The following is a 14535-nucleotide window of genomic DNA, read 5'->3' as shown; positions in this document are numbered from 1 at the left end:
AGCACTGGAAAATGTCTAGTTCTTAAACTGGGTGGTGGGCATGTAGGTGCTTATCTGATTGTTGAAATATACATATATGTATGGAATATATGTATATATTGTTGAACTATACCTACACATATATACAGAATATACATACATAAACTGGTATATGCCCTTTTAAAAAATACAGAAAAACTTCACAATGGTTATCTTCTGGGGAGGGAGGGCTAGGGAGAGGGTTTCTGTTTATTTTGCACCTTTCAATAATGTTTGAGTTTTTATTATATATACTACATTTTTTTAAATGACTAAACAGGAGTTACCTGCATGTATGAGATATGGGTTATTTTTTAATTTTCATCTTTATACTTCATATTTGATCTAAAAAAATGATAAATGCTATTTTGCATTTTTCTAAAAAAAGAAATTATAACTGATCTTTGCAAAAATTCATTTATCTAGCAACTTGTGTCAGGTAGAGCATACTACCTAAAGCAGTATTAGGAACAGGGAATGTGAATATATGTATGACAAGCAAGGATGCATGCTTAAAAATATAGAGTACCATATACAGACCAGAAGGTAAATTCCACTTTAATGCTAACTTTTTTCTACTTTTATAATGTGACTGTAATTTTACACAGAAAGCAGGAAAGCCTTTAAGAGATTTCAATAACCAATAACCAATTGCCAATAACCCATCTAAATGGAGAAATGTTTTAAAAGGCAGTATCGCTGCCACTAATACATTTATTTCGCCAATAATTTATATGCTTATTTTTAATAACAAAGTGATACAGTTTAAAAATATCTTACTGTTATTCCTTCATGTTCTTTCTTCGCATGTCCTTTATTTTCTTGAATAGGCCTGGACTCTGAAGAACTCAAAGTCTGTAAGTTTTCTACCTTTGGGCCTAAAGATTTGGGAGGGAAATTTACAAAATAAAATTTCAGATGATAAAATTGAAAAAATATTTTTACATAGAACTAATCAAATTTAGATATCCTACAATCCGTAAAAACAGGAGTTATGGATCTGGCAAACTGGTAGCCTACGGATTAAATCTACTCTATAGAATCTTTGACCCACAGAGAGCTTTTAAGAGAGTGAATTGAATGCTACTCACTGTAGCATAGCACATTATGTTAGCACAGGGGAGGGCAACAAGACCTCTCCTTAGGGGCCTTCAGAAAGGGATCTCAGAGGAAAGCCACAAGGCCAGGTGAGCTGACAGGAAAATAGAGCAGTAATCTGGCTCAGTATTACTCAAGAGTAAGGACTGATGAAAGAAAGCACAAATAACCAGAATCAGTGATAAAAATGGGAATATCACCACAAAGCCTGTAAACATTCAAATAAGGGCCAATAAATTTTAAAAAAAAATACTCGAATGGAACAAACTCCTAAAAAAACACACACACACAATTTAATCTGAATCCAAAAAGGAAAAGAAAAATCTTAATAGTCTTAAAATGACTTATTAATTTGAATGGTACTTTAAAATCTTCCTAAGACTCCAGGCAACTGATGGGTTCTACCAAATATTTAAGGGGAAGAAAAATAACAACAGTCTTACACAGAACCTTTCAGAGAATAGGAAATCTTTCAGGTAATACATATCTCAAGTTATTTCTTATTGTATTTTCTTATTTCAAGAAGATTTCTAAGAGGGAACACTTCCCTACTCTTTCAATGAGGCTATAACTTGTTGATAAGGAAGTTGGTTTATTTCTCACTTAACTGATGAAACTAGAACTAAATGATAAGCATGCTCATTGGCACCAGACACGACTGAAACATGCACTTTCCCTGAAAACCACATTGTTCACTGTTTACGTTTAGTCATCTGCCTCTTGGCTTTCCATGCTCTGTTGTTGCTGAGAGGTGTCAGAGAAATCATGTAGATGCATGCTATCACAAGTTATTGTTTCAACCTCAGACCATCCACAAGCTGCTAGTAAACTTTTTCACAATTCCAGCTAGCCCTCCATGCTCACGGCCAACCTTTAGCGTTCTCCTCACACAGCCCAGCCCTTTCCCATATACCCCTCCCCTGCCTCCTGCCTCATTCTGCTGCCCTCCCTGACTCTATACTGCAGCCTTCTCTGCTTCCCCGCTGTTCCAGCTCCTCTGGACTTCTCTCCAGTCCTCAAACAGGCTATTCTTAAAGAGGTGCACCTAACTATATGTAATTTAGATAAATGTATTCAAATAAACAGTGACACTATTTCCTTGCCAGAAGTCACATCCTTGCAATCAACTTAAAAAGAAAGTTCCCTTACAATAAATTAAGTAGGATTAGGATTAATGTAGAAAGCAATATGGCATGCAGCTCCTTCTCAGCCAGGATATGCAGTCCTGTATTAGTAACTGCAGCTACTTCGTACCCTGAGAAGAATCTGAGTGCAGTGGCTCAGTGACATCAGGTGTGCTGCTGCTCCGAGTGATGTGCTGCTGCTCCACCACCAGGCAGCCAGATTCAGCTGCAGGTGCATTTTCTGACTGCTGACATTCTTCCACTTCTGTGGGCACAAACACAAAACATGCAGAGGTGTATTTCAAGATTTTTAAAAATAATTTCACCACTTGAACAGATTCTAAAAATGTAGTTTTAGATACTTTTTTTCCCCACAAAAATTATATATTATATTCTGCATTTATAACATACAGTTTCTATACTTATTAACAGTAATATTCCACTCCAAGAATACATTTTAAGTTCTGCAAAGCATTTTATTTTTCAAAGTGAAGAAAAAAAAGCTGCAGAAATGGTTGAGACCTGTAAAAGTCACCTGGAATTTAACGGACAGTAATGCCAAGGAACGAGAGAACCAGGAGATACATGGAATAGGTAAATTTGAGAGTAGAAAGTCACACACATACCCCTCTCTAGGAACATAAAAGGAAATGGGAATTTCAATTCTATTACTCTTTTTAACAGATAAATGCACAACTAAATAAAATACTTTAATTACTTAATAACTTATGCCATCAAATGCAATGTTGAATTAATCACTAAGTACAAAAATGATCCACTGGTATTTTTAGAGAACCAATACATAAATGTCACAAAATAGAAAACCATAGATGAGTACTGACCATTGGGGAGTAATAGCTAGCATTATTACAAACTATATTCTCCTAGAGAATGAGTTCGTTACTATGTGGCTCCAGAGAGTCCCTCTGAAATAAAGATCTGCCTGCACCAATTGTCTCCTGCCAAGGTTTTTTGTCACTGTACAGTCAAGCCTGTGTTCTTCAGCAAATAAACCACTCCATCTGACCTCACCCCATAGATGTGACCCCCCACAGGAGCTCTCACTCACTTTAGTCTCAAGCAATCCTAGCCCACCTGCACCTGTTACTATCTCCTTTTGGCTGCTCACTCCTCCATGCTAATAGAACTGTTCCTGCCTGCCTCCTTGCCTCCCGAGCTACCTGGACACCCCTCCTAAAGGACTTGCCTGTATATAAACCTGCCACTGCATCCCTCAGCACTCATGCACAGAGTCATGAAACTTTACATCTATAGAGCTGTAACATATTTTCCAAAAATTTTAATTAGCTGAAGCTTTACTCCTTCTAAAATAAGATGGATCAAAATTCAGCTTGTATTATCTTACCTAGCAGTGTTACCCACTCCCTCACCTGAAATGAAGCTCGCTGCCCATGTGCCATCCTCAGTGTAACTCTTTACTCTGAAGACAAGCCAAAGTGCTGGCTCTTCCTAATCAAGAAGCTGTATGTAGGAAGATTCTAAATGTAATACACTGGACTTCAAAAAATGGTTGCTGCTTTATTTTTACTATCCAAATAAAAATTCCAATTTTTAAAAATAATAATAAATTTATTTTTTATTGGTGTTCAATTTGCCAACATATAGAATAACACCCAGTGCTCATCCCGTCAAGTGCCCCCCTCAGTGCCCGTCACCCATTCACCCCCACCCCCCGCCCTCCTCCTCTTCCACCACCCCTAGTTCGTTTCCCAAAGTTAGGAGTCTTTATGTTCTGTCTCCCTTTCTGATATTTCCCACACATTTCTTCTCCCTTCCCTTATATTCCCTTTCACTATTATTTATATTCCCCAAATGAATGAGAACATATAATGTTTGTCCTCCGATTGACTCATTTCACTCAGCATAATACCCTCCAGTTCCATCCACATTGAAGCAAATGGTGGGTATTTGTCATTTCTAATGGCTGAGTAATATTCCATTGTATACATAAACCACGTCTTCTTTATCCATTCATCTTTCGATGGACACCGAGGCTCCTTCCACAGTTTGGCTATTGTGGACATTGCTGCTAGAAATTCCAATTTTAAAGTACACTTATATAAGTTATGAGACTTCAAAACTATGAAATTTGTGTGATGCTTCACTTATAATTCAGAGTACTGGGCCACAGTCTAAATGTAGACACTGATGGTAGGAAGCTGAATTTGAGGCACAAGCAAACAAAGGCCAAAGTAGTAAGAATACACAGACCCATTAAAGTGCATCTTTTCCAGCTTGTCTTTGCCCTTCTCTTCTCTTGATGAGCCAGAACTGTTCATTGTCCCACAGAGACACAAGATGTACTTATCTGTGATCTCCCCACAAATCCCCATGAACAGACTAGGCTCTTTTCACAGGTCTGCTTCTAGGCTCTTCAGCATTAGGCAACAGAAGCCAGAGGATACTGTGGGACCAGTCCCTTCCGGTTGTCTTCAATCATTGTTTATTCTAATTATGCAAGACACTGAAACCTTCTGGGTACTGTTTATATTTGTTAATGAACCTACTTGTTAATCTAATATCAGTAGAGGGAGCCCAAGAGTTTCCTAATTCTCTAAAAAATAATTGGAAAATGCCAGTTTTTATGGACAGTGGGAAGAGTGGGTTTTATTCACTTAAACTTGATGCCAAAAACTGGTAGATGGTGGTTTCTGGGCTAGGAGCAGAAACAAATAAGAGGAAGGCCAACACTGGCAGCATCTTTTTAAAGATAAAGAACATTGCCATCTGGTGGGATACAGAACAGTCACAGCACCATAGCTTCCAAATTCAAGAGTCCCCACTGGTCCTCAACACAACAGACAGATGAAGAGCCTGCCATCACCAGCTGGTATGCCTTCCCAAAAGACTGGCCTAATGCAGCTGTAAGGCTTTGTTTTTGTAAAACTGTTGGTAGGGACTTCTCAGATGGAGAAAGTCCAAGACTGCAGAAATCACCGGAAGTGGTAAGGATGGGAGCATCTGTGATGAGGGTAGAAAGGAAGAGGAGAATCACAATGTCAAACATGCTGTCAGGGCTGGTGTGCTACTGGTGCCCTGTGCTATCCCTATAGTTGACTATTAAGTGATAGAGTGTGGAAAAATAAATTCTCCTTATTTCACAATTAAAACCCAACCTGATGTGCAAATGTTCATTTTTTGGCACACTCACACTTTAAGTGTATATCAATATATGTCTTGCATAATTAACAAATGAATGCAAAAAATATTTTGATACTTTTTTTTTCTATTTTAAACAGTTCTTGGGCTCCCTCTGCTGGCTTCTTCTTTGTTAAGAAAGAGCTGCTTGTAAATGGGATTGACTCCTTAATTTCTCTTCTTCAGTCTCATTGTTAGTGCATAGAAATACCACTGATTTCCGGGCATTGATTTTGTATCCTGCCACACTGTCGAATTGCTGTATGAGTTCTAGCAATCTTGGGGTGGAGGCTTTTGGGTTTTCTATGTACAGTATCATGTCATCTGCGAAGAGGGAGAATTTGACTTCTTCTTTGCCAATTTGAATGCCTTTTTTTTTTTTTTTTTGAATGCCTTTTATTTCTTTTTGTTGCCTGATTGCTGAGACTAGGACTTCTAGTAGTATGTTAAATAACAGTGGTGAGAGTGGACATCCCTGTCTTGTTCCTGTTCTTAGGGGAAAGGCTCCCAGTGTTTCCCCATTGGGAATGGTATTTGCTGTGGGCTTTTCATAGATGGCTTTTAAGATGCTTAGGAATGTTCCCTCTATCCCTACACTCTGAAGAGTTTCAATCTTGGATCGAAATGGAATGGATGCTGTATTTTGTCAAATGCTTTCTCTGCATCTATTGAGAGGATCATATGGTTCTTGTTTTTTCTTTTGTTGATATGATCAATCACAGTGATTGCTTTATGAGTGTTGAACCAGCGTTGCATCCCAGAGATAAATCCCAGTTGGTCATGGTGAATAATCTTCTTAATGTAGTGTTGGATCCTGTTGATAAGTATCTTGTTGAGAATTTTTGCATCCATGTTCATCAGGGATATTGGTCTGTAATTCTCCTTTTTGGTGAGGTCTTTGTCTGGTTTTGGAATTAAGATGACACTGGCCTCATAGAACGAGTCTGGAAGTACTCTCTTTCTATCTTTCCGAACAGCTTTAGTAGGATAGGTATGGTTTCTTCTTTAACCGTTTGATAGAATTCCCCTGGGAAGCCATCTGGCCCTGGACTTCTGTGTCTTGGAAGGTTTTTGATGACTGCTTCAATTTCCTCCCTGCTTATTGGCCTGTTCAGGTTTTCTATTTCTTCCTGTTCCAGTTTTGGTAGTTTGTGGTTTTCCAGAAATGCGTCCATTTCTTCTAGATTGCCTAATTTATTGGCGTATAGCTGCTCATAATAAGTTTTTAAAATTGTTTGTATTTCCTTGGTATTGGTGGTGATCTCTCCTTTCTCATTAATGATTTTATTAATTTGAGTCTTTTCTCTCTTCTTTTTAATAAGGCTGGCTAATGGTTTATCTATCTTATTGATTCTTTCAAAGAACCAACTCCTGGTTTTGTTGATCTGTTCCACAGTTCTTCTGGTCTCTATTTCGTTGAGTTCTGCTCGAATCTTTATTAAACTGTCTTCTTCTGCTGGGTGAGTTTCATTTGCTGTTCCTTCTCCAGCTCCTTTAGGTGCAAGGTTAGCTTTTGTATTTGAGTTCTTTTCAGGTTTTGGATGGATGCTTGTACTGCAATGTATTTCCCCCTCAGGACTGCTTTTGCTGTATCTCAAAGATTTTGAACAGTTGTATCTTCATTCTTATTAGTTTCCATTAATCCTTTTAATTCTTCTCTAATTTCCTGGTTGACCCTTTCATCTTTTAGCAGGATGGTCTTTAACCTCCACGTGTTTGAAATCCTTCCAAACTTCTTCTTGGTTTAGTTCTAGTTTCAAAGCATTATGGTCTGAAAATATGCAGGGGACAATCCCAATCTTTTGGTATTGGGTAAGACCTGATCTGTGACCTAGTATGTGGTCTATTCTGGAGAAAGTTCCATGTGCACTGGAGAAGAATGTGTGTATTCAGTTGCGTTTGGATGTAAAGTTCTGTTAATAACTGTGAAATCCATCTGGTCCAGTGTATCATTTAATGTTCCTGTTTCTTTGGAGATGCTGTGTTTAGAAGATCTATCAATTGTAGAAAGCACCGTATTCAAGTCTCCAAGTATTAGTGTATTATTATCTAAGTATGTCTTAACTTCAGTTATTAATTGATTGATATACTTGGCAGCTCCCACATTCAGGGCATAAATATTCATGATTATTAGGTCCTCTTGCTGGATAGATCCTTTAAGTATGATATAGTGTCCCTCTTCATCTCTTACTATAGTCTTTGGGATAAACTTTAATTTATCTGATATGAGGTTGGCTACCCCTGCTTTCTTTCAAGGACCATTTGAACGGTAAATGGTTCTCCAAACTTTTATTTTCAGGCTGTAGGTGTCCTTACATCTAAAATGAGTCTCTTGTAGACAGCAAATAGATGGGTCTTGTTTTTTTATCCAGTCTGAAACCCTGCAGCTTTTGATGGGATCATTAAGCTCATTCACATTCAAAGTTACTATTGAAAGTATGAATTTCGTGTCATCATGATACCTATTCGGTCCCTGTTTTTGTGGATTATTTCCTTGGACTTCCTCTTTATTTTACAGAGTCCCCCTTAATATTTCTTGCAGAGCTGGTTTGGTGGTCACATATTCTCTCAGTTTCTGCCCATCTTAGAAGCTCTTTATCTCTCCTTCTATTCTGAATGAGAGCCTTGCTGGATAAAGCATAAGATACCTAGGAATAAACCTAACCAAAGAGGTAAAGGATCTATACCCTAAAAACTACAGAATACTTCTGAAAGAAATTGGGGAAGACACAAAGAGATGGAAAAATATTCCATGCTCATGGATTGGAAGAATTTATATTGTGAAAATGTCAATGTCACCCAGGGCAATTTACACATTTAATGCAGTCTCTATCAAAATACCATGGACTTTCTTCAGAGAGTTGGAACAAATCATCTTAAGATTTGTGTGGAATCAGAAAAGACCCCCATATAGCCAGGGGAATATTAAAAAAGAAAACCATAGCTGGGGGCATGAAAATGCCAGATTTCAGATTATACTACAAAGCTGTGATCATCAAGACAGTGTGGTACTGGCACAAAAAAAGACACATAGATCAATGGAACAGAATAGAGAATCCAGAAATGGGCCCTCAACTCTGTGGTCAACTAATATTCGACAAAGTAGGAAAGACTATCCACTGGAAAAAAGTCTCTTCAATAAATGGTGCTGGGAAAATTGGACAGCCACGTACAGAAGAATGAAACTAGACCATTCTCTTACACCATACACAAAGATAAACTCAAAATGGATGAAAGATCTAAATGTGACACAAGAATTCATCAAAATCCTAGAGGAGAACACAGGCAACACCTTTTTTGAACTTGGCCATGGCCATGCTACTTCTTGCAAGATACATCCATGAAGGCAAGGGAAACAGAAGCAAAAATGAATTATTAGGACTTCATCAAGATAAAAAGCTTCTGCACAGCAAAAGAAATAGTCAACAAAACTAAAAGACAGCCTATAGAATGGGAGAAGATATTTGCAAATGACATATCAGATAAAGGGCTAGTATCCAAGATCTATAAAGAACTTATTAAACTCAACAGCAAAGAAACAATCCATTCATGAAATGGGCAAAAGACATGAACAGAAATTTCACAGAGGAAGACACAGACATGCCAACAAGCACATGAGAAGATGCTCCTCATCACTTGCCATCAGGGAAATACAAATCAAAACCACAATGAGATACCACCTCACACCAGTGAGAATGGGGAAAATTAACAAGACAGGAAACTACAAATGTTGGAGAGGATGTGGAGAAAGGGGAACCCTCCTGCACTGTTGGTGGGAATGTGAACTGGTGCAGCCACTCTGGAAAATTGTGTGGAGGTTCCTCAAAGAGTTAAAAATAGATCTGCCCTACGACCCAGCAATTGCACTGCTGGGGATTTACCCCAAAGATACAGATGCAGTGAAACGCCGGGACACCTGCACCCCAATGTTTAAAGCAGCAATGCCCACAATAGCTAAGCTGTGGAAGGAGCCTCGGTGTCCATCGAAAGATGAATGGATAAAGAAGATGTGGTAGATGTATACAATGGAATATTCCTCAGCCATTAGAAATGACAAATACTCACCATTTGCTTCAACGTGGATGGAACTGGAGGGTATTATGCTGAGTGAAATAAGTCAATCGGAAAGGGACAAACATTATATGGTCTCATTCATTTGGGGAAAATAAAAATTAGAGAAGGGGAATAAAGGGAAAGGAGAGAAAATGAGTGAAAATATCAGCGAGGGTGACAAAACATGAGTGACACCTAACTGTGGGAAATGAACAAGGGGTAGTGGAAAGGGAGGTGGGTGGGGGGGTTGGGGTGACTGGGTGATGGGCACTAAGGGGGGCACTTGGCAGGTTGAGCACTGGGTGTTATGCTAAATGTTGGCAAATTGAACTCCAATAGAAAACTTTTTTTTAAAAGAAAGAGCTGCTTGTTAAAGCTGCTCCCATTTCAGTGTCAACTGGAGCAGTTGCTTTTTTATAACAAATTAAAACATTTTAACACTGATATGCAAATATCAAGATACAGGATTATCTTATAATCATACAGAAATGAACAATCTAAGTTATATAAAAATTACATTATAGATTCTGGTAGGTCTAATCAATTCTCTCTTGAGTATCACACAATTTGCTTGAATTACTTCAAAGAGCAAATTCTCAGACTCATCAAATCATTCACTTTCTCTCAAATATTGCTAACCTAATAACCCAAAGTTTAAAAGCACTAACCTTCTAGCTTCTTGATACTATAAGTTATACCACACGACCACTAAATCATTGCTTTCCAAAGTCAATTCAAAACACCAGGAAAATACCAAAGTAGAATTACTTCACTTTTTTCCCCCACTGAGAGAAAAATTCACATGATTAAATTAAGTGTGCAAAGTCTTTAGAAACTTCCATGTAATCCACACGTTTGACTACTTTTCAAAGTACTTTAACTACTCTTTAATCTAAGGCTTCCTTAATCTTATTAAATGAAGTGAGACTCATTCTTCAATTACCAAAATTCTGGATTCCATTTATCCCTTATACAGGGTTGCAAAGGCAAAATTAATAGTGTAATTTCCTTTTAAAGCATTGTACACAATACTGACTTGACCCTATAAAAAGCAGAAGACATGGAAGCCAACTCAACATCCGAAGTTTCTCATGAGGTCTAAAGATGAACCTGTTCAAACCCTGACAGTAATACCTAAAAGCCTGAGAACCAGAGGCAGAAGCAGCTAAATAAGGCTTTCACTTAGGTACCAATGAGATGCTTTCAGAATGAGGGAAGATCACTGATTCTCTAATTACTACTATCACAATGGCCCTAAAACAAAATCTATAGTCTGCATAACCTATAAGCACTACAGATTGATAAATATCCCAACATAAAAGCAATAAAACAGCTGGAAAGAATTATTCCCACAAAGGAGAAGTAGGAAAGTCACTGAAACTGTCAGTTCTATCTCTCACATGTTTGTTTATATAGCTATTCATATAAATGGAATACAGGTGGTTATTACTTTCCCAAAATTCTGATGCCACAAAGCAAGTGTCTTTACGGGAACAGAATAAATACAATAATGGCTGAAGGTAAGTAATTCTCTATTTCTTATATTATTAAAGCAATTTTGGCATGTTGTATAGTCATATAGACTAGAAACAAAACAAGAAATGTTAACAAATGAAAACAAATGAGCAATCATTTTTCTAGTAAAGAACTTGTGGCCAGAAAGTCAACATTATAAGTATCTACACTTAGCAACAGGTAAGCAAGATATGCCAACACACAAGGATTTAAATTAGAACACAAATTCCATGTTCCAGTATGCCAACCAGTGAGAATGTGCAATCTAAGACAGGACTGATATGCACTGCTCTTGGCAGGACAGTCCCAAAGGAAAATGCCATCACCTTAATAGTAAAGAACAAATGGAATAGCAGATTGTTCTCAAGGTCACTACATTGTTAAGTCCCTTTTATCCTTTGTGCTTTAAAACCAGGAATAAGGATGGCAAAGGCAGGAAAATACTGGCTCAGCATTTCCTGCTTCATTTCACTCTAAATCAAGTCTCCCAACCTCAGCACTATTAATACTTTGGGTCAGATAGTTCTTCATGATGGAGCTGTCCTGTGCAGCCACTAGAGGTTGTTTAGCAGCATCCACTAACTAGATGCCAGTGGCACTGCCCCATCTGTGACAACCAAAGATGTCCTAGACACTGCCAAATGTTCCCTGGGGGGCACAATCATCCCTAGTTGTGAACCACTGTTCCAAATCATATTTAACTTCTGTTGGAACTGTGTATGTATAAATGGGAATCAAGAATCTGAGTTAACTAAAATGTAACAGTGAATGAGAAAAAAGTTTCCAAATGAGATTACAAACAGAAATAGGCTTCTTGTGAGAAAATATTCTGGACAAACTAGTAGAAACCTTTATGAAAGAGAACAATAAAAAAAAGAAAAAAGAAAGGGAACAATATGGGGTTAAAATGGACTGTCAAAAACAAAAACTTTTCACCATGAAAAGAATTCCTTTTGGGTATATATCACCCAAAGAGAAAGCAAACTATTTTCAATACTTTATTAATCACCTCTAGGCAGTAGCACTTTTTTTTTTTTAAAACCAAACTATCAAGTAGTTAATGCTCATGAGTAATTTAAATAACTGGTGACCATCTTACCATTCTTACTGTATTTCACCTTCGGTATTTACTAGAGAAAAGTATTTTCTAAGAAACATAATCCTTAGTCTCAATAAAATGAACTTCTTCCTTCATATTCTGTTAACTAAATAATATGATATCTTACGTATTCATCAGGGAAATTAAGATTTGATTCTACTTTGCTACACCATAGTATATGATTTAGTGCTACAGAAAGCCACAGCAGACTATCTATAATACTAAATAACTACTAATCTACAATACCATCTTTCTGAAAATAGAAAGAATATGAAAACATGTCCCTCTTTAGCGTGAAGATTCAATTCATTATAGAATCACTGAAAAGTAACTAGACTTGGGCTTAACTATTCATTGTAACGTAGGGCCCTTTGTGCCAAATAACACTACTTTTGGTGCCATAATGTCTTAATAATCCAGAAAATACACTATGTGCAAACCACATGTGGCTAAACTCAGTTTTAATTGGCTGGAGCAGAAGACCAATGTTTCCTTGCTTTGAAAATTAGCACTTTTTAGCATCATTTTTTTAACTCAAATCTTAATAGTTGTTTTGAATCTCCATAAACATTTTTACTTTATACAGGATTATAATTTATTAATTCAAAGGAGTTCTTATCTACATGATTTTTCCTGATATTCATTTTGGGGAGGCACAGCAAGCATTCTGACGCTGATATTCTCAAAACTTTGTTCTGCTGACATCACTGTTAAAAACTACGGGCCACAAAATCCTATATCCTTTGTAATTGTGAAAGCAAAGACCAGTGGTGTGAAGAGGTTTTTCTTGGCTGTCTAATTGCTACTAAACATCTAACTACATAAAAACAGTTATTAATATTCATTGAAAATAAACGCAAACTGCAATGGCCAGGCATGCATGCATGGTTGGGGTGGGGGGAGGGTATTGACAAAGGAAGCAAGGCCCAGAGGCAAGCAGGAGAAGCCCAGGGACATTGACATTGATGGACAAGAGATAGCATTACAGTACCTGACAGCCTGTGAGAACAAGAGGAGTAAGACAGACCAGGTAAGAGAGCGCTCACGGTGTGAAGGAGGAGCGGGACGCTTTTAGTGGCAGGCAAAGCCTCAGAAAGGTGGACACAGTTGCTGATAGACTGGCTTCGCTTAGCTTCCAAGAGAGATAAAGTAACAGTTATGTCAGAAGCACATCAGGATCTTTCACTTTTTTTTTTAATTACCATTTTTCTGGGCTTCCTTTCAATATTTAAAGGAGGTCATTTTATACTTTAAAGAAATCAGTACAAAGCAGAGTATTTAGCTGTAGTCTCTAAATACAGCTTACCTTCAACCATTCTGATGCCATGGGAGAATGGACAATTCACAAATAATCAATCTTATTTTAGAATGCTTTACATGTTTAGCCTTCCTTTTTTCCTTACATTTGGGTTGTTTATTTGGGCAGACACTACAATCAATTTTCCCTTCCTAAAGGACACACATATGAAAAGACCATAGGGAGGGAGTGAAAAATCTAGCCTAAGATTAAAATTGTTCTATAAATAATAAATAATTCAAAAATTGGTTTGCTGAGAGGTGACTGTATTCAAGCAAATCACTTGGTAAATTAAATATCCTAAAACCTCAGGAAAACATTAAAGTCAAGATAACATTAAAAGATTTGATATTGAGGAAAAAAAAGGCAAAAATCTCCATGAAACCCATCCTTTTATAATACATTTCATGCTTATTGAATCTATAATTTCTTAGTATGAACTTTATGATGTTCTTAAGTTTTCAAAAGACTGCTAATGAAATGAACATTTGAGAAAAAGGATAAATGCAGGAAGAGAATACACCTCATATATATGTAACTACCATCAGTAAGATCAGTTTTACACCTTAAAATATAAAAGTTTACTTGTTTGTTCTTACATAATTTTATTTTGCATTAATGAAATACAAATACAAACGAGAATGACACATTTGCAAAGGGCAAAACAAACCTTTTACTTCTTTATTATGCCTCTTCTGGCCCCGTTCTCTAGCTGTCAAAATTCCCAGTTCTAATTCCCACGTCTAAAGGTCTATCTGTAATGTGATTACAATACACTTCACAAATGACTAAGATAATATTTAAGGGAAAATGACTTCTGTGTCAATGTCAAACTGACTTACTTCAAATTTCTTAAAAGAGGTGTTCATCTCTCAATGTCAGAGGTGTTTGAAAGAGCTTTCCTTTTATAAATCAAATGATTGCATTTTTTCAAAACTGATCACTAAATATTTTAGAAATAATAAAACTTAAAAATTTTTTTTGTGTGTAGAAATTGACTTGCTTTAATCACTCATTTTAGACATTTAAAATTTAAGCATCATTCACAATCAGAGTTTTCCTTTATAATTCTTTGGAAGACTCTCATCAGTTTTTTTTAAGTTGCAAACTAGTTCATTCTGTTAAATTATCATTTCCCTACTCTGCAACTGCTTATCTTATTATTTCCATCT

The 14535-nt window shown here is 36.9% G+C and overlaps 1 protein-coding gene across 10 annotated transcripts in view; it reads right to left on the bottom strand.

Moving 5' to 3' along the window:
- RALGAPA2 (Ral GTPase activating protein catalytic subunit alpha 2) overlaps nt 1-14535 on the bottom strand; it is a 327019-nt gene that overhangs the window by 185564 nt on the left and 126920 nt on the right. For 9 of the 10 annotated variants that reach the window (XR_012018147.1, XR_012018153.1, XR_012018148.1 and 6 more), the window contains 3 exons: nt 13058-13198; nt 2371-2505; nt 799-896 (listed from right to left, as the gene is read on the bottom strand). Coding sequence is in view for 2 of the 10 variants with exons in the window: in XM_072799835.1 (XP_072655936.1) it covers nt 799-896; nt 2371-2505; nt 13058-13198 (374 nt within the window). In the remaining 8 variants the exon portion in view is untranslated. The remainder of the gene's footprint in view (nt 1-798; nt 897-2370; nt 2506-13057; nt 13199-14535) is intronic. The other variant, XR_012018149.1, reaches the window with a different exon arrangement.

Source organism: Canis lupus, chromosome 26, assembly GCF_048164855.1.
Source record: "Canis lupus baileyi chromosome 26, mCanLup2.hap1, whole genome shotgun sequence".
Taxonomy (NCBI): Eukaryota; Metazoa; Chordata; class Mammalia; order Carnivora; family Canidae; genus Canis; species Canis lupus.
Note: the sequence above shows the minus strand (reverse complement) of the source record. Positions and strands in the feature narration are given on the sequence as shown.